At 50.5% G+C, this 15056-nt stretch overlaps 2 protein-coding genes across 3 annotated transcripts; both read left to right on the top strand.

Annotated features, from left to right (window-relative positions):
* Positions 1-2368: 2368 nt before the first annotated feature.
* Positions 2369-5292, top strand: VTN (vitronectin). Its single transcript, XM_027975239.2, has 8 exons — positions 2369-2530; positions 2624-2743; positions 2820-3143; positions 3218-3357; positions 3622-3778; positions 3974-4126; positions 4523-4879; positions 5097-5292. Exons 1-8 carry the CDS (start codon positions 2467-2469, stop codon positions 5207-5209), a joined length of 1428 nt encoding a protein of 475 aa, XP_027831040.1. The 5' UTR covers positions 2369-2466; the 3' UTR covers positions 5210-5292.
* Positions 5110-8285, top strand: SEBOX (SEBOX homeobox). Of its 2 annotated transcripts, none has more exons than XM_015098533.4 (2): positions 5110-6990; positions 7158-8285. In XM_015098533.4, exons 1-2 carry the CDS (start codon positions 6712-6714, stop codon positions 7536-7538), a joined length of 660 nt encoding a protein of 219 aa, XP_014954019.2. In that variant the 5' UTR covers positions 5110-6711; the 3' UTR covers positions 7539-8285. The 2 variants fall into 2 exon arrangements, with proteins under 2 accessions (XP_014954019.2, XP_042112501.1); XM_042256567.1 differs by having other exon boundaries at positions 5130-6990; positions 7089-8285.
* Positions 8286-15056: the final 6771 nt, after the last annotated feature.

Raw genomic sequence — 15056 nt, 5'->3', positions numbered from 1 at the left:
CCTGCCGCCTGCGTAGCCCCACCCGCAAGTCTTCCCCAGTCACTTCCACATCCTGGCCAAGCCTCGCCGTCGTGTTCTCTACCCCCTCTACGGGGTTCAGAGGTGGAGGGGCGGAGTAGACTCAAATTTATGTCCACTCAGTCGGTGATGCTATCTAACCATCTCATCCTCTGTCGCCCGTTTTACGCTGGAATGACACTAGACTGTGAGGGGAACAAGGCTAAGTGTGCCCTTGCCCTACTAACGGCTAATGCAATCATAATAACATTTCTTGAGATAACTTACGCTTGTTTCTCAGTTAAGTCTTCATCATGCCTACCAGGTAGGAATTAGTGCTCCCATTTAACAGCCAAACAGATTGAGGTGCATAGAGAAGATTGCCCAAAGGCACACTCCCCTCTGATTTGTTGTTGTTCAATTGCTAAGTGTGAGGATCTTTGCAACCCCATGGACTGCAGCATGCCAGATGCCTCTGTCCTCCGCCATCTCCCAGAGTATGCTCAAGTTTACGTCCACTGAGTTGTTGATGCTATCTAATCATCTCATCCTCTGTCACCCTTTCTCCTGCTTTCAATCTTTCCCAGCATCAGGGTCTTTTCCCCTCTGACTTAGTTCAGTTCAGTCGCTCAGTCGTGTCCGACTCTTTGTGACCCCATGAACCACAGCACGCCAAGCCTCCCTGTCCATCACCAACTCCCAGAGTCCACCCAAACCCATGTCCATTGAGTCGGTGATACCATCCGACTATCTCATCCTCTGCCATCCCCTTCACCTTCTGCCCTCAATCTTTCCCAGCATCAGGGTCTTTTCCAACGAGTCACATTGGAGTTTCAGCTTCAACATCAGTCCTTCCAATGAACACCCAGGACTGATCTCCTTTAGGATGGATTGGTTGGATCTCCTTGCAGTCCAAGGGACTCTCAAGAGTCTTCTCCAACACCACAGTTCAAAAGCATCAATTCTTCGGTGCTCAGCTTTCTTCACAGTCCAACTCTCACATCCCTACATGACCACTGGAAAAACCATAGCCTTGATTAGATGGATCTTTGTTGACAAAGAAATGTCTCTGCTTTTTAATATGCTATCTAGGTTGGTCATAACTTTCCTTCCAAGGAGTAAGTGTCTTTTCATTTCATGGCTGCAATCACCATCTGCAGTGATTTTGGAGCCCAGAAAATGAAGTCAGCCACTGTTTCCACTGTTTTCCCATCTATTACAGAACAGAAAAAAATCAGTGAAATCTCTGAGAACAACTTCCTCCAGGTGGTGGGAAAACTTGAGGAGGTCCATAGATCCCTCAAAGTGGGCATGAAATCAGGCATACTGTGCCAAGTGAACATTTTCTGGGTAGAGGGATCTTATTTCTCACTAGAGCCAAAAAGTGTGGGGAACAGGATCAAAATTGTTACCTATGGGAAAGGATGAGGTTGGAGAATGGAAATTTACTGCTGAGAAGCAGTAAATTAGTAAAGGACTCAGTCAATGGCACCCCACTCCAGTACTCTTGCCTAGAAAATCCCATGGACGGAGGAGCCTGGTGGGCTGCAGTCCTTGGGGTCGTGAAGAGTCAGACACAACTGAGCGACTTCACTTTCACTTTTCACTTTCATGCATTGGAGAAGGCAATGGCAACCCACTCCAATGTCCTTGCCTGGAGAATCCCAGGGACAGTGGAACCTGGTGGGCTGCCATCTATGGGGTCGCACAGAGTCGGACATGAATGAAGCGATCTAGCAGCAGCAGCAGCAGCAGGAATCTTATCCACTCCAAAGGGTTAATATTCACCCAAAGGACTGTGCTGAGAAGACCAGCCTGGGGAAATCAATGTACCCTAGAGATGAACCCAGAAATGAAAACTTTGTTCTTTTATGATTAAAAAAAAAATTCCCCAGCTCCTACCCCCTCTTCCACTACCTTAAATACACATGGGGTGAGTGAACTACCCAGCCAGGAGTGTGCCTCGTCAAACAGATCACAGATCAATAACTACTGCAGTAGAATGAAGTTGGAGCTGCTCCAGGAGTTGGACTTCTTGTCGGCTTTAGCTCCCAACACCCTATGAGGCAAATATGATTAGTCTCATTTGCCTAAAAAGAGAACTAAGGCGGGTAAAGCAGTTTGCCCAAGGTCACACGGCCAGTGGATCAGCAGAGTGGGACTTCTTTCTGCACTCCAGGCTCACTGCGCTAGTCCTCTTCAGAGAGGCCCCTGAACTTGGCAAGGATCCTGTTCGTAGCTGTCCCAGACCCACAGTTCTAGGAACATGACCCTTTGCTGCATAACCTCTGGGGTCGGGGCACTGGGGGCTGGGCTGGAGGTGGAGCAAACAGAGCAGTAGAAAAGGGAGCTCCTCTTCTCTGGTTCCCCCACTTCCACTCCGTGTCTCTCCGCTTCCTCCTTTTCTCAGGCATCAAAGCAGAGACCACGGGAACCTAGTTCACCAGGCTCGAGGCCGGAGGCCCCGCCATGACATCCCTAAGGCCCCTTCTGATGCTGGCCCTGCTGGCGTGGGTTGTTGTGGCTGACCAAGGTGCGGGAGGGTGTTGTTGGCCATTGGGGTCAAGGTAGGGTGGGAAAGGGTAGCCTGGGCTTGGCTGTGCCAACTGACACTGGCTCCTCACAGAGTCCTGCAAGGGCCGCTGCACCGAGGGCTTCAACGCCACCAGGAAGTGTCAGTGTGACGAGCTCTGTTCTTACTACCAGAGCTGCTGTGCCGACTTCATGGCCGAGTGCAAGCCCCAAGGTGCGTGCAGAGCGGCTGGGTGGGCCTGGGGTCCCCGGTGCAGCTGGAGACTCACTGCCACGCTCTCTGCCCGCAGTGACTCGTGGGGATGTGTTCCATCTGCCAGAAGATGAGTACGGGACCTATGACTACGGCGAGGTGCAGACGGTCAACCGCAGCGTGGAAGCACAGCCCGAGAGCCCCACCCTGGCCCCTGTTCTGCAGGCCGAGATTCCTGTCCAGGCACCGGTTCTCAACCCTGAGAAAGAGGCCCCATCACCTGGGCGGGGAGACTCAGACCCTGGGCTGGGGACCAGTGACCTAGGGACCTCTGAGTCCCCAGCAGAGGAGGAAACGTGCAGTGGGAAACCCTTTGATGCCTTCACCGACCTCAAGAATGGTTCCCTCTTTGCCTTCCGAGGTGACTCAAGGGGGGACTTGGGGGTAGGGGTCTGTCCCAGGGCATCCCCCCTCACACAATATCCCTCCCTCCAGGGCTGTACTGCTATGAGCTGGATGAAAAGGCAGTGAGGCCTGGATACCCCAAACTCATCCGAGATGTCTGGGGCATTGAGGGGCCCATTGATGCCGCCTTCACCCGGTTCAACTGTCAGGGAAAGACGTACCTCTTCAAGGTGCCAGGCCCAGGGGGCTGTGGGTCAGGGTTGAGAGTATCTGGGTAGAGGTTGAGAGCAGCCGTGCCCAGGACCAGCGTGGGCAAGAAGGCTGGATTTGGGCCTGTGGTCCCTGGCTGGGGCTCTGTGAGCACACAAAAGCCCAAGGCTCCAGCTTCTGAGCAACAAGCCTGGAACTAGAGCTGCCCGCCTTGAGTGGGGGATTCTGCACCTCTGTGCACAGCCAACTGCCTGCCTACCCTCTTCTCCTCCCCAACCCCTTAGGGTAGTCAGTACTGGCGCTTTGAGGATGGTGTCCTGGAACCTGAATTCCCCCGAAACATTTCGGATGGCTTCAAGGGTATTCCGGATGACGTGGACGCAGCCTTGGCCCTCCCCGCTCACAGCTACAACGGCAGGGAGCGAGTCTACTTCTTCAAGGGTACTCAGGGGTGGGCGGGAGGGTGTGCAGACAGTGGAGCAGTCTTGGGTTTCTTCCACACTTCACTGGGGATGAGCCTGTGTTTATCCCCCACCTCCCCTCCACACCCCACCTCCCCTACTCCCAACCCCCACCGGAGCTCCCAACTCCCACAGCCTTGGGGCTTTCGTCTTGCTCATGGCCACCCCTCCCCAGGCAACCACTACTGGGAATATGTGTTCCAGCAGCAGCCCAGTCAAGAGGAGTGTGAAGGCAGCTCCCAGCCGGCCGCATTTAAACACTTCGCCCTGATGCAGCGGGACAGCTGGGAGGACATCTTCCGACTTCTCTTCTGGGGCGGTTCCTTTGGTACGGAGGGAGGGCGGGAGCGTGAGTCTTGCTTCCTGGTGCAGGGGGCTGGGAGCCCCCAGGTAGAGGGAGAGCTGGGCCAGCCTGAGAGACTGCAATTGTGCAGCAATCGATCAAAAGCTGTTTGCTCAGGTTGCTCAGGCCAGACTTTGCTTCTGTTGACATTGGTGGGGGGAGGCTTGCCTCCACCTGGACCCCACACTTTGGACTTTGCCTAGCACAGCCAGCAGAAGGAGGGGCTGTGACTGGGGCAACCGGGGAGGGCTACGGTGGAGGGAAGCCAGGGGAAAGGCCGGGATGGGGGGCTCTGCCACTAGCCTGATGGCTGTTCTTGGACAAGGCAGACAGCTCATCCTTGGCCACTGAGGCTCTGCATTCACTTCTTCCTCACTGCAGGTGGTGCTGGACAGCCCCAGCTCATCAGCCGCGACTGGTTTGGTCTGCCAGGAAAACTGGATGCGGCCATGGCCGGCCACATCTACATCTCAGGCTCAGCTCCCAGCTCCCCCCGGGCCAAGATGACTAAGTCTGCGCGGCGCCATCGCAAACGTTACCGCTCTCTCCGAAGCCGTGGCCGAGGCCGCGGCCGCGGCCGCAGCCAGAACCCCTACCGGCGATTTCGGTCCACCTGGCTGTCCTGGTTCTCCAGCGAGGAGCTGGGCCTGGGAGCCGACAACTATGATAACTACGAGATGGACTGGCTTGTGCCTGCAACCTGTGAGCCCATCCAGAGTGTCTACTTCTTCTCAGAAGGTGGGAGCCCCTGCCCGCCCTGTAGCTGGTCTGGCTGGGTCATTCCTGCTGTCCCTGGTCCCTGGGGCTGACCACAGCCCTTGAGTGGTGACGAGGCAGGCCAGAGTCCTCGGGTGCCTGGTGGATGTTCACTCACCCTTCCAGGAGATACCCAGGTCTTCTTAGGGCAGGATGGGCAGGCTGTGTCTCACACCCCATCTCCCAACCTCTCTTGCAGACAAGTACTACCGAGTGAACCTTCGCACGCGGCGGGTGGACTCTGTGATCCCTCCCTACCCACGCTCCATTGCCCAGTACTGGCTGGGCTGCCCAGTCCCTGGCCATGCATAGCAGCCTGAGTCCAGACAGCTGGCCTCTGCTGCTCCCTACTCCAGCATCCTCCTTCCAGCTCAATAAAGATCCCTTGACCCTGAGTTTAAGACTACTGTCCTGAGACTTCCCTGGCAGTCCAGTGGTTAAGAAACGGGCACGGGTTCAGTTCCTGGTCGGGGATGTAAAATCCCATGTGCCACGTGGTGTGGCCAAAAGAAAAAAAAAAAAGGACTCCTGGGCCTGACCAAGGCAGAGAGGCAGGAGGCAGGGGTCTGCCTGGGTAAAGAAGAGGAAGTCGGGCAGTCAGGATAGCTTGGAGGAGAGAACAGGGAAGATCCTCATTGTGTCCAGCCTGTGTTGGGCTCAGGCACTCTCAGTGAGCCAGAAAACCTGTTGGGAGAGCCTCATGAGTGCAAGCCTTCCTCCCACTAAGCAGTCCCCAAAAACCCACTAGCAGCTAAGCGGGGACTTGAACCCCTCTTAAGGATGACAGGAGTCACCAAGCCACCCTATCCAGCCTGGGGCTTGTTTTGCTTCTTGTCACTGACCCAGATCTTAGAAGGGGCAGGGGGTCAGGAGGTAGTGGACTGCGGCTTAGCTTTTCTGCCCATCCTGGAAGGTGATCACTGTGCTCCCACAAACCTATCCCTAAGATGATGGGGTTTTGAGATCTCTGTCTTGGGTCTGAGGTGCAGGGCACTGAGGCAGGAGACACAGGGAAGAGCAGGGACCAAAAGGAAATTCAAATGCACCCATCTCTTGTGGAAAAGTGGCCCAGAAGACTTCAAAGGACGAGAACACTGTAATAACATCTTTCTTAAACTACACCCCCCCCCCCCGAAATGTACCTGTGGAACCTCCTCTGGTTCCACGTTCCTGGACTCTAGGAAGTCCATTTGGGCTCTTAGGGGGCCAGGGGAGCAGGCCAAGCTCTAAAGCAGACCTGAGGGTGACCTGGTAGTGACATCTGCTCCCCGTCCTGCTGAGGGGAGGGTGACTCCCGCTCATCTGCTGTCCCCATCGTCCTCCACACCCTGTCTAGCTTCCTCAGCCCCATCTCAGTTGTGGGAAAGGACTCCACCCAGTCTTGCCTGAAGGCAGCCAGCCCCGCAGACCCCAGGAGGGGCAGCTGCAGCCCTGGGGGCATCCCTGCCTTTCTGGATGGAACCATGGGAGGATTTTCATAAAGTACAGGATTTCAGACATAGACTGCCAGAGTTTGAAGTGTGAGGATGGGGCGATGAGGCCAGCTTCTTTGGTGAAGCCCCGGAGGAGCCGGGTTGCCCCACCCATATTCCCACGAGGCTCCTTTTCCTCCGGGATTCCCCACCTCCTGGAGGCGGGGCCAGGCCTCTGAGCAGGATAAAACCCCACACTTGGAGGGGACTGGTGTGGGCACAGCCTTGGCATGGCCGTCTGGCTCCTCACTCTGCCGGCTCCATGACCAGCCCAGTGGGTGCATCTCCGGCAGGTGATCTGGTGGGAAAGGGTGGGCAGGCGGAGGACGTGGGGAAGGTGTGATGGGGCAGTCTGAAGAGGGGTGGGGAGCAGGGGGTTCAGGGTCTACTGGGGGCTTTGGGACTGGGGTGGAGGCTCTCACAGGGAGTCCTGGCTTGACCTCCCCACTGTGGCCTGCAGGCCATGCCAGTGGGTTGGGTCCCCACCGGAGAAAGAGGACCACCTTCAGCAGAGGGCAGCTGCTGGAGCTGGAGCGAGTGTTTGCAGCACGGCCCTACCCCGACATCAGCACCCGTGAGCACCTGGCCCGGGTCACCTCTCTTCCTGAGGCCAAGATACAGGTGAGCTGTGATCATCCCCCTCAGGACGGGGGTGCACCTGCACAGAGAGTTTCTAAGCTTGACCCACAGTCCGTTCTCTCCGGGTATCCTGCCTCCAGATTCTGCTTTCCCTGTACCTCGTGGGAGGGGATGCTGGAACCAGAAGAGGCTCCTTCTTTCCTTACCAGGTGTGGTTCCAGAACCGCAGAGCCAAGAGAATCAAGAATAGAAAGCCAGGAGGCCTAAGCCCCAGGCCTGAGCCTCCCCAGAGATCCTGTTCTCTTCCAGACACCATCCAGCGGTCCCCAGAGCCCTGGACCCTTGGCCAGCCTCCACCCTCCAACAGCACAGCTCAGTGTGCCTCTGTGTGTCGACACGCTTCCTGCCCAGCTCCTGGCTTGGGTCCAGGGCAGGGCTGGGTGGGGGCTAAAGCTGCAGCCCCCTGGGCACCAGCTGGGCCTTCCGGGGCCCACCTCTCTTCTGAGCGAGCTGCTCCCCAGACCTCACTGGGCATTCTGTCTGACCTCATCTATGCCTCGGCCATAGTCACCAACCTGGACCATTCCTAACCTAGGTCTGGGACTTGCAAGACCCCTACTTGGCTCCTGTAGCCCACTCTGCTCCTTACGACTGAACACACCGGAAGTGGATCTCCTGAACCCTCCTTTTACACAAGGGAGTTTTCTTACGGGATGAAAGTATTAGCTCAGGGATCCCTCCCTTCCACTGTCCTCCAGACCAGCCTAGATATGGATTCTATGGTGTGATGGGGGCCTGGCTCCTGCTACCTAACACGCTCCCCACCCATCATCTTGGCACAGAGGGATGAGACAGAAGCCCATGTTTTCCACTTCTGCCAGTTTCCCAATTCTTCTCATCCCAGTTGACAATACCTCCTCCCTCCAAAGGACAATGGGCCACCACCCTGTACCCAAGGGCCCTTTAAGCCATTACCTGACTGTTAAGTAAGCTGGGAGAGGGCTGATCCTAATTTTAGACTGCAGGGACCAGTCGTTTTATAGTTCAGGGCCCCCCTCCCCTGTCCTCCTGCCACCTGGACAAATTAATCAGAGCCATGGATCTGAAGAGGGAGTGATATTAAAGTCATGAAGTAGAAATAGGAACCCAGGGCTTATGCTGATTTAATTTTCACAAATATGAGACTGGCTGCCCTCTGACCCGGGGCTGCAGAGACAACCTGACAGACTCAGGATGTGGGGGGGAGGAGCGTGCATGTCGGCAGTGTTGGGTTTTGGTATCACTGTCATCTGTAATACCAACTAATCTTCAAATAAAACCCCAACTCTGTACCTTAATCTGGATTGTTCTGTGCTGCAAATGAATTGGGATGGGGGCCGTTTGCTTTTGAAATTTATCTCCATCACCTAATCCCTAAATAGGGCCAGGTTCCACGCAGATTCGGGGTGGGAGGTATTACTCAGGCTTCTGCCGGGATTAGTTAGAGGGAGGAGGGTTAATCGAAGGGATTAGGGCTCTGGCTGACAGACCCTGGAGAGAAGGGAGCCTCAGCTGCACCCCTTGCTCCTGCGCCCACCTGTTCCAGGACACTCCAGCTCCCTGCGCTTCTGGAGCTGCTCAGCTTCTGGAGCTTGGAGTTTGCGATTGGTCTGTGCTAGATTCAAATCCTAGCTGCTATGTAGTCTTGAAACTCTCTGGAAGTCTAGAAGCCTGAAAAACTGGGGATGGTAATACTCATTTCCTGTTTTGGGAACAAAAAGCAATAATGTAGGTGAAGGGCTTCATGTGGTGCGTTGCACACTGTCTTAATAAAAGCTCTCAATGGACGCTAGTTCTCCCTCCTTCCCAGGTGGGCTTCCCAGGTGGCGCTAGTGGTGAAGAATCCACCTGCCAATGGAGGAGATGTAAGAGACCTAGGTTCGATCCCTTGGAGGGCAGAGCAACCCATTCCAGTATTCTTGCTTGGGGAATCCCATGGACAGAGGACTCTGGCGGGCTGCAGTCTACAGGGTCACAAAGAGTTGGACACGACTGAAGGGACTTAGCATGATCCGTACCGTGGGACATGAGAAACTGGAAAGGTCTCAAGCTTCTTGTTTCTCTGGGCTTCTGGCAAGGACTCCCCTTGCTCCCCAGGAAGCCTTGGACCCAGACTGTACTGGAGAAAGCACGGTAGGGTGAGATAGAGGGAGTGGCTGAGAGCAGAGTTCCCAAAATGGGGTGAGAAGCAGAGGAAAGGCCACTCGATTCCTGTTTCTGGTTCTGCCCTTGCTGTACCATGGCCCTTTCCTCAGCAGGCACGTAAGGCTTTGGCTGCTCTCGCTCTAGAAGCCAGTACAGTGGCCCATGCATGCGTGTGTGTGCGCATGCTCAGTCATTGACTCTTTGCGACCCCAAGGGGTACAGCCCCCCAGGCTCCTCTGTCCGTGGGATTCTCCAGGCAAGAATACTGGAGTGGGTTACCATATCCTCTCCAGGGGATCTTCCCGACCCAGGAATCGAGCCCACATCTATTGCTTTGGCAGGCTAATTCTTTACCATTGAGCCACCTAAGAAGCCTGATTGGCCCATAAAGGAGCTCCTGGTGGCTCAGGGGTAAAGAATCTGCCTGCAGTGCAGGAGACTCAGGGTTGATCTCTGGGTTGGGAAGATCCTCTGAAGAAGAGAATGGGAACCCACTCCAGTATTCTCACCTGGAGAATCCTCATGGACAGAGAAGCCTGGCAGGCTACAGTCCATGGGGTCACAAACACATGACTGAGTGACTAACACACACACAAATTACTCAATGCCACAGCAGTCTGTTGGCTTGTGAGTAGGGGCTGGAATCAAGTGAGGACGCCTTCCCAAGAAGGAGTATGTGGGGATTGACTCCAATTGCATCCTGAGAAATTGCACTGGGTCAGAAGCTGTTTAAGAAATCCAGCTCCATGGGAATTCTCTGGCGGTCCAGTGGCTAGGACTTGCTGGTTTCACTGACTTGGGCCCAGGTTGGATCCCTGGTTGGGGAACTAAGATCCTGAAAGCTGAACAGCCAAGAAAAAAAGAAAAAGGTCTGCTCTGTATCTAAAATCTGGAAGTCTCCCAACCTGAATCCAGTTACGTGGAGACTGTGAAAGCTTGAGGATATGTGGGGACTCTGGCCATGGAGTTTAGCACAGGTAAGTACAGCTGTGGGGACTTCCCTGGTGGTCCAGTGGCTAAGACTGCACATTCCCAAAGCAGGGGACCTGGATTCCATTCCTGGTCAGGGAACTAGATTCCGCATGTGTCAACTAAGTCCTGATGCAGAAAAAAAAAAAAAAAGACAGATGTGACTCTCCAAAAAAGTTTCAGTGTTCAGTACAGCTAATTTTTTAAATATTCCAGGGTTGTATAGCAACTTATTTTGGACAATATTTTGTATAATACTTTTAAAATGTATCTATTGCTATAATCTACTTAATCATACTAATATTTAAGTTGTGTCCAATATAGGATTTGATTATTAGACATAATTGAGATGAACATTGGCATGTATTTCAAAGATCTCTGACATATGAATCAATCACTTTTTGTGGGTAGTTTTTATTTTTATATCTATTTATTTTTGGTGGGAATCTTACTGAATAGTTAAGTTTTCAGGTCAGTTCAGTTGCTCAGTCATGTCCGACTCTGCAACCCCATGGACTGCAGCACACCAAGCTTCCCTGTCCTTCACCAACTCCCAGAGCTTACTCAAACTCATGTCCATTGAGTTAGTGATGCCATCCAACCATCTCATTCTCTGTTGTCCCCTTCTCTTCCTGCCTTCAATCTTTCTCAGCATCAGGGTCTTTTCCAAGGAGTCAGTTCTTTGCATCACGTGGTCAAAGTATTGGAGTTTCAGCTTCAACATCAGTCCTACCATGAACACCCAGACTGATCTCCTTTAGGATGGACTGGTTGGATCTCCTTGCAGTCCAAGGGACTCTCAAGAGTCTTCTCCAACATCACAGTTCAAAAGCATCAATTCTTTGGCACTCAGCTTTCCTTATAGTCCAACTCTCACATCCATACATAACTACTGGAAAAACCATAGCTTTGACTAGAAGGACAATTGTCAGTAAAGCAATGTCTCCGCTTTTTAATATGTTGTCTAGGTTGGTCACAGCTTTTCTTCCAAGGAGCAAGCGTCTTAATTTCATGGCTGCAGTCACCATCTGCGGTGATTTTGGAGCCCAAGAAAATAAAAGTCTCTCACTGTTTCCATTGTTTCCCCATCTATTTGCCATGAAGTGATGGGACTGGATGCCATGATCTTCGTTTTCTGAATGTTGAGTTTTAAACCAACTTTTTCAATTTCCTCTTTCACTTTCATCAAGAGGCTCTTTAGTTCTTCACTTTCTGCCATAAGGGTGGTGTCATCTGCATATCTGAAGTTATTGATATTTCTCCAGGCAATCTTTGCCGGGAGCCAGCGTGAGGAACTCCGCCCGTGGCCAAGGTCATGAGGAATGAGGCTTGGCATACGCAAAGGCGTGATCAAGCCTCAGGAAACCCCCTGTTCCCGAGCACATAACCCCAAAACCAGAGTCTGTTTTATGCTCTCACCTACACCTCTGACTTTACGGGGGGCTCTCCTCCATAACCGTTTTTCTTGGAGAAGGAGTAAATGTGCAGCTCCAAGGCAATAAAAATTCTTGGGCGTGACAAGAGTGTTTCAGCTTACGGACTCCTCTGAAGGTTATCTAGCCCACCTGTATAGGTTCGTCCTGCCACACTTGATTGTTTACAGCCTCCCAATCTGAGAGGCATGAGATGTTTTAGACTTACTAAAGGCAAATTCTTTTGGGGAATTAGAAATTATTAGTATAGTGGGTTGGTTAGGAATTATATTGGTGAAGGGTTCTTCATTTGTTGTGTCAATAATTGCTGCTAATTCCCTGCTCTGGGTGGGACAAGGATGTCTTAGGTCAAACCTCTCTGCTGACAGACTAGCTTGTGTGACAGGATTATCCATACTCCTGCCACATGATTGTTTACTACCTCTTAACTATAAACAGCACAGAGAGTTTTGGAGTATTTTGAGAGTCCTAATTAGCATAGGGCTTTTTCTTGTTCAGTCAGGCCTCCATATCCTTAGGCACCTGGGAATATATTAATCAATGTATCTGGAATATAGCAAAGGAAATATAGTAGTTTGATGTTAGCAATACTAGACTTTTTGAGTTAATGGATTTTCTCTTTTGTAATAGATCACTGTACTTTGTTATAAATCACTGTGTTCTTGCTATGTAAAAATGTAAATTTATCATATCTTAAGACTAAATAGATCTTAAGGGGAGCATTGGTGAAAGGATTTTCATTTGTTGGGCTGATGTTTGCTGCTAAATCTCCATGTTCCCTACCCTTATAATGAATATAACTAGCATATAGGAAGAAATAAGTATTAACCTTTAAGACTAATCATGTTAACCTTGGGTTAAATAAATTCCTTTCTTGATTGTAACTCACTACACCCTCATCCTATAGGAATGTAACTTTATTTGGAGGGTGGTGACTGGTTTAAGAAAAAAACACCCTTGGAAGAAGTAAGTTTTTTGGTTATCAGAAAGAAAGGATCATAAAATGTCAGCAGGTCTCACTCATGGCCAGAAGATGATGTACCTTATGTGAAGCACCTGATTTTGATAAAGGTCAGGACTGCTGACTCCCGCGTGACTCTGTATTCATCCCTATGTGTAACAAAAGGTATATAAGCAAACCCCAAAATAAAGAAATTGGATCATTTTCCGGAAAGACTGATTCCCCCATGTTGCTTCTTTCTTGCTCCCGTTTTTCTGGCTGAATTCCCATCTGGTGCATGGATGCTATTCCACGTAATCCAAGTTATTCAGCCTCTTTTTCTCCACTAATCTTCCTACTACGCTATCCATTTCTAATCTCTCTATATCTGTGATTAAATATGTATTTTTCCAAAGACGCCGACTCCGTCCCCACCTTGGAATTCCCTGGATCCACCGGGGCTGGACCCTGGCAAATCTTGATTCCAGCTTGTGTTTCATCCAGCCTGGCATTTTGCATGATGTACTCTGCTTATGAGTTAAATAAGCAGGGTGACAATATACAGCTTTGACATACATACTCCTTTCCCGATTTGGAACCAGTCTGTTCCATGTCCAGTTCTAACTGTTGCTTCTTGACCTGCATACAGATTTCTCAGGAGGCAGGTAAGGTGGTCTGGTATTCCCATCTCTTAAGAATTTTCCAGTTTGTTGTGATCCACAAAAAGGCTTTGGTGTAGTCAATAAAGCAGTAGATGTTTTCCTGGAACTCTCTTGCTTTATTGATAATTCAATGGATGTTGGCAATTTGATCTCTGGTTCCTCTGCCTTTTCTAAAACCAGCTTGAACATCTGGAAGTTCACAGTTCAGATACTGTTGAAGGCCAGCTTGGAGAATTTTGAGCACTAGTTTGCTAGCGTGTGAGATGAGTGCAATTGTGCAGTAGTTTGAACATTCTTTGGCATTGCCTTTCTTTGGGATTGGAATGAAAACTGATCTTTTCCAGTCCTGTGGCCACTGCAGAGTTTCCCAAATGCTTGAGGGAAGAGTGGCGAATACTGCCTGTATTTGTGTAGGGTATCTGTTAAGCAAAGTGATGATCAGCCTAACCCCCAAAAGTCTGTCTGAAGGCACATGTGTTGTCAGGCTCCCTAATACCAAAGCTTAATAGAGACCCTACACAAATACAGGCAGTGTTCGCCACTCTTCCCTCAAGCATTTTAAGTATGAAGGAAAAGAAGCGAGAGAGAAAACAGAAAATTAGGAACTGCATCAGACACAATGAAAACTTCAACCTCAAGACTCATGAAGGTCAGGGAGAGAAGCAGCAGCTAACAGTTATTAAGTACAAGGTGAGAATAAGTTCCCACTCCATGTTAGTACTTCAAACGTACTTTCACTTGACCAATTTTCTAATGTTAAGAGACTGAATAGCATTATGTGGAAAGAGACATGACATGAGAGCCAAGAGCCAGGGGTTGGAGCTTTGGCTATAACTAAGTCCATTCTGAAGAAGATCAGGCCTGGGTGTTCTTTGGAAGGAATGATGCTAAAGCTGAAACTCCAGTACTTTGGCCACCTCATATGAAGAGTTGACTCACTGGAAAAGACTCTGATGCTGGGAGAGATTGGAAGCAGGAGGAGAAGGGGACGACAGAGGATGAGATGGCTGGATGGCATCACTGACTCGATGGACGTGAGTCTGAGTGAACTCCTGGAGTTGATGATGGACAGGGAGGCCTGGTGTGCTGCGATTCATGGGGTCGCAAAGAGTCGGACACGACTGAGCGACTGAAATGAACTGACTGAAGCTCTGTAGCCTTGGGACAAGTCAGATGATCCTCTGGAATATTAGTGTCTTTGTGAACTACTTGGCTGGGAAAATTAACTTCTCTAAGTTTCTGTAGCATTTTAAAATTCTCTGGTTCTCTGTTCTGATTTATATGTATTAGGATAAAATCTGTAGATTTTTTCCCCTTATTTTTCTTACTGTTCTCTGCCCATATACCCCAGAGATATTGTCAAAGGAGGAGAATGGAGTACAGACCAAAACAAATAATTTAAATGGATTTTTTAAGCACGTAGCATAGATATTAGTCTGAAGGTTAAAACTCTTTCCACTTGCAAGACTCAGGCACTTGAAAAGAGATGATATCTACCTGAATTCTAAAAATCTGACTTGGCTTTGCTCATCAGGAGCAAAGAGTGATTCACTGTAGCTTTTTAACTCAATCTTAAACAGTCAGGATTGCTAAAAACACTGTAAAATGCCACCTGTATTTTTTTTTCAAGTTGATATTTCTTCCAGTCAACAACAGAAATCCTGATTTCTCAACAAAATGATCTGTGGTGTAACAGAAGGGCCTAAACCCTCCTTCTCTCTCGTGTAGGATATTGTCCTTAGAGGCTGACTTGCTGTAATTCAAGAAACTGGCAATACTGTGGAGGAAACGTCTATTGAGTCAGTGAGTGTATAATTTCTAAAACAGAAGAGTGTCCTGGGGGAAAAAAAGACCTTAGGAGCTCATACACTGAACAAACAGAAATAAAGAGTCTACCATTAGGAGCAGACCTGAATTAAG

Source organism: Ovis aries, chromosome 11 (assembly GCF_016772045.2).
Source record: "Ovis aries strain OAR_USU_Benz2616 breed Rambouillet chromosome 11, ARS-UI_Ramb_v3.0, whole genome shotgun sequence".
NCBI classification, from domain to species: domain Eukaryota; kingdom Metazoa; phylum Chordata; class Mammalia; order Artiodactyla; family Bovidae; genus Ovis; species Ovis aries.
Note: the sequence above shows the minus strand (reverse complement) of the source record. Positions and strands in the feature narration are given on the sequence as shown.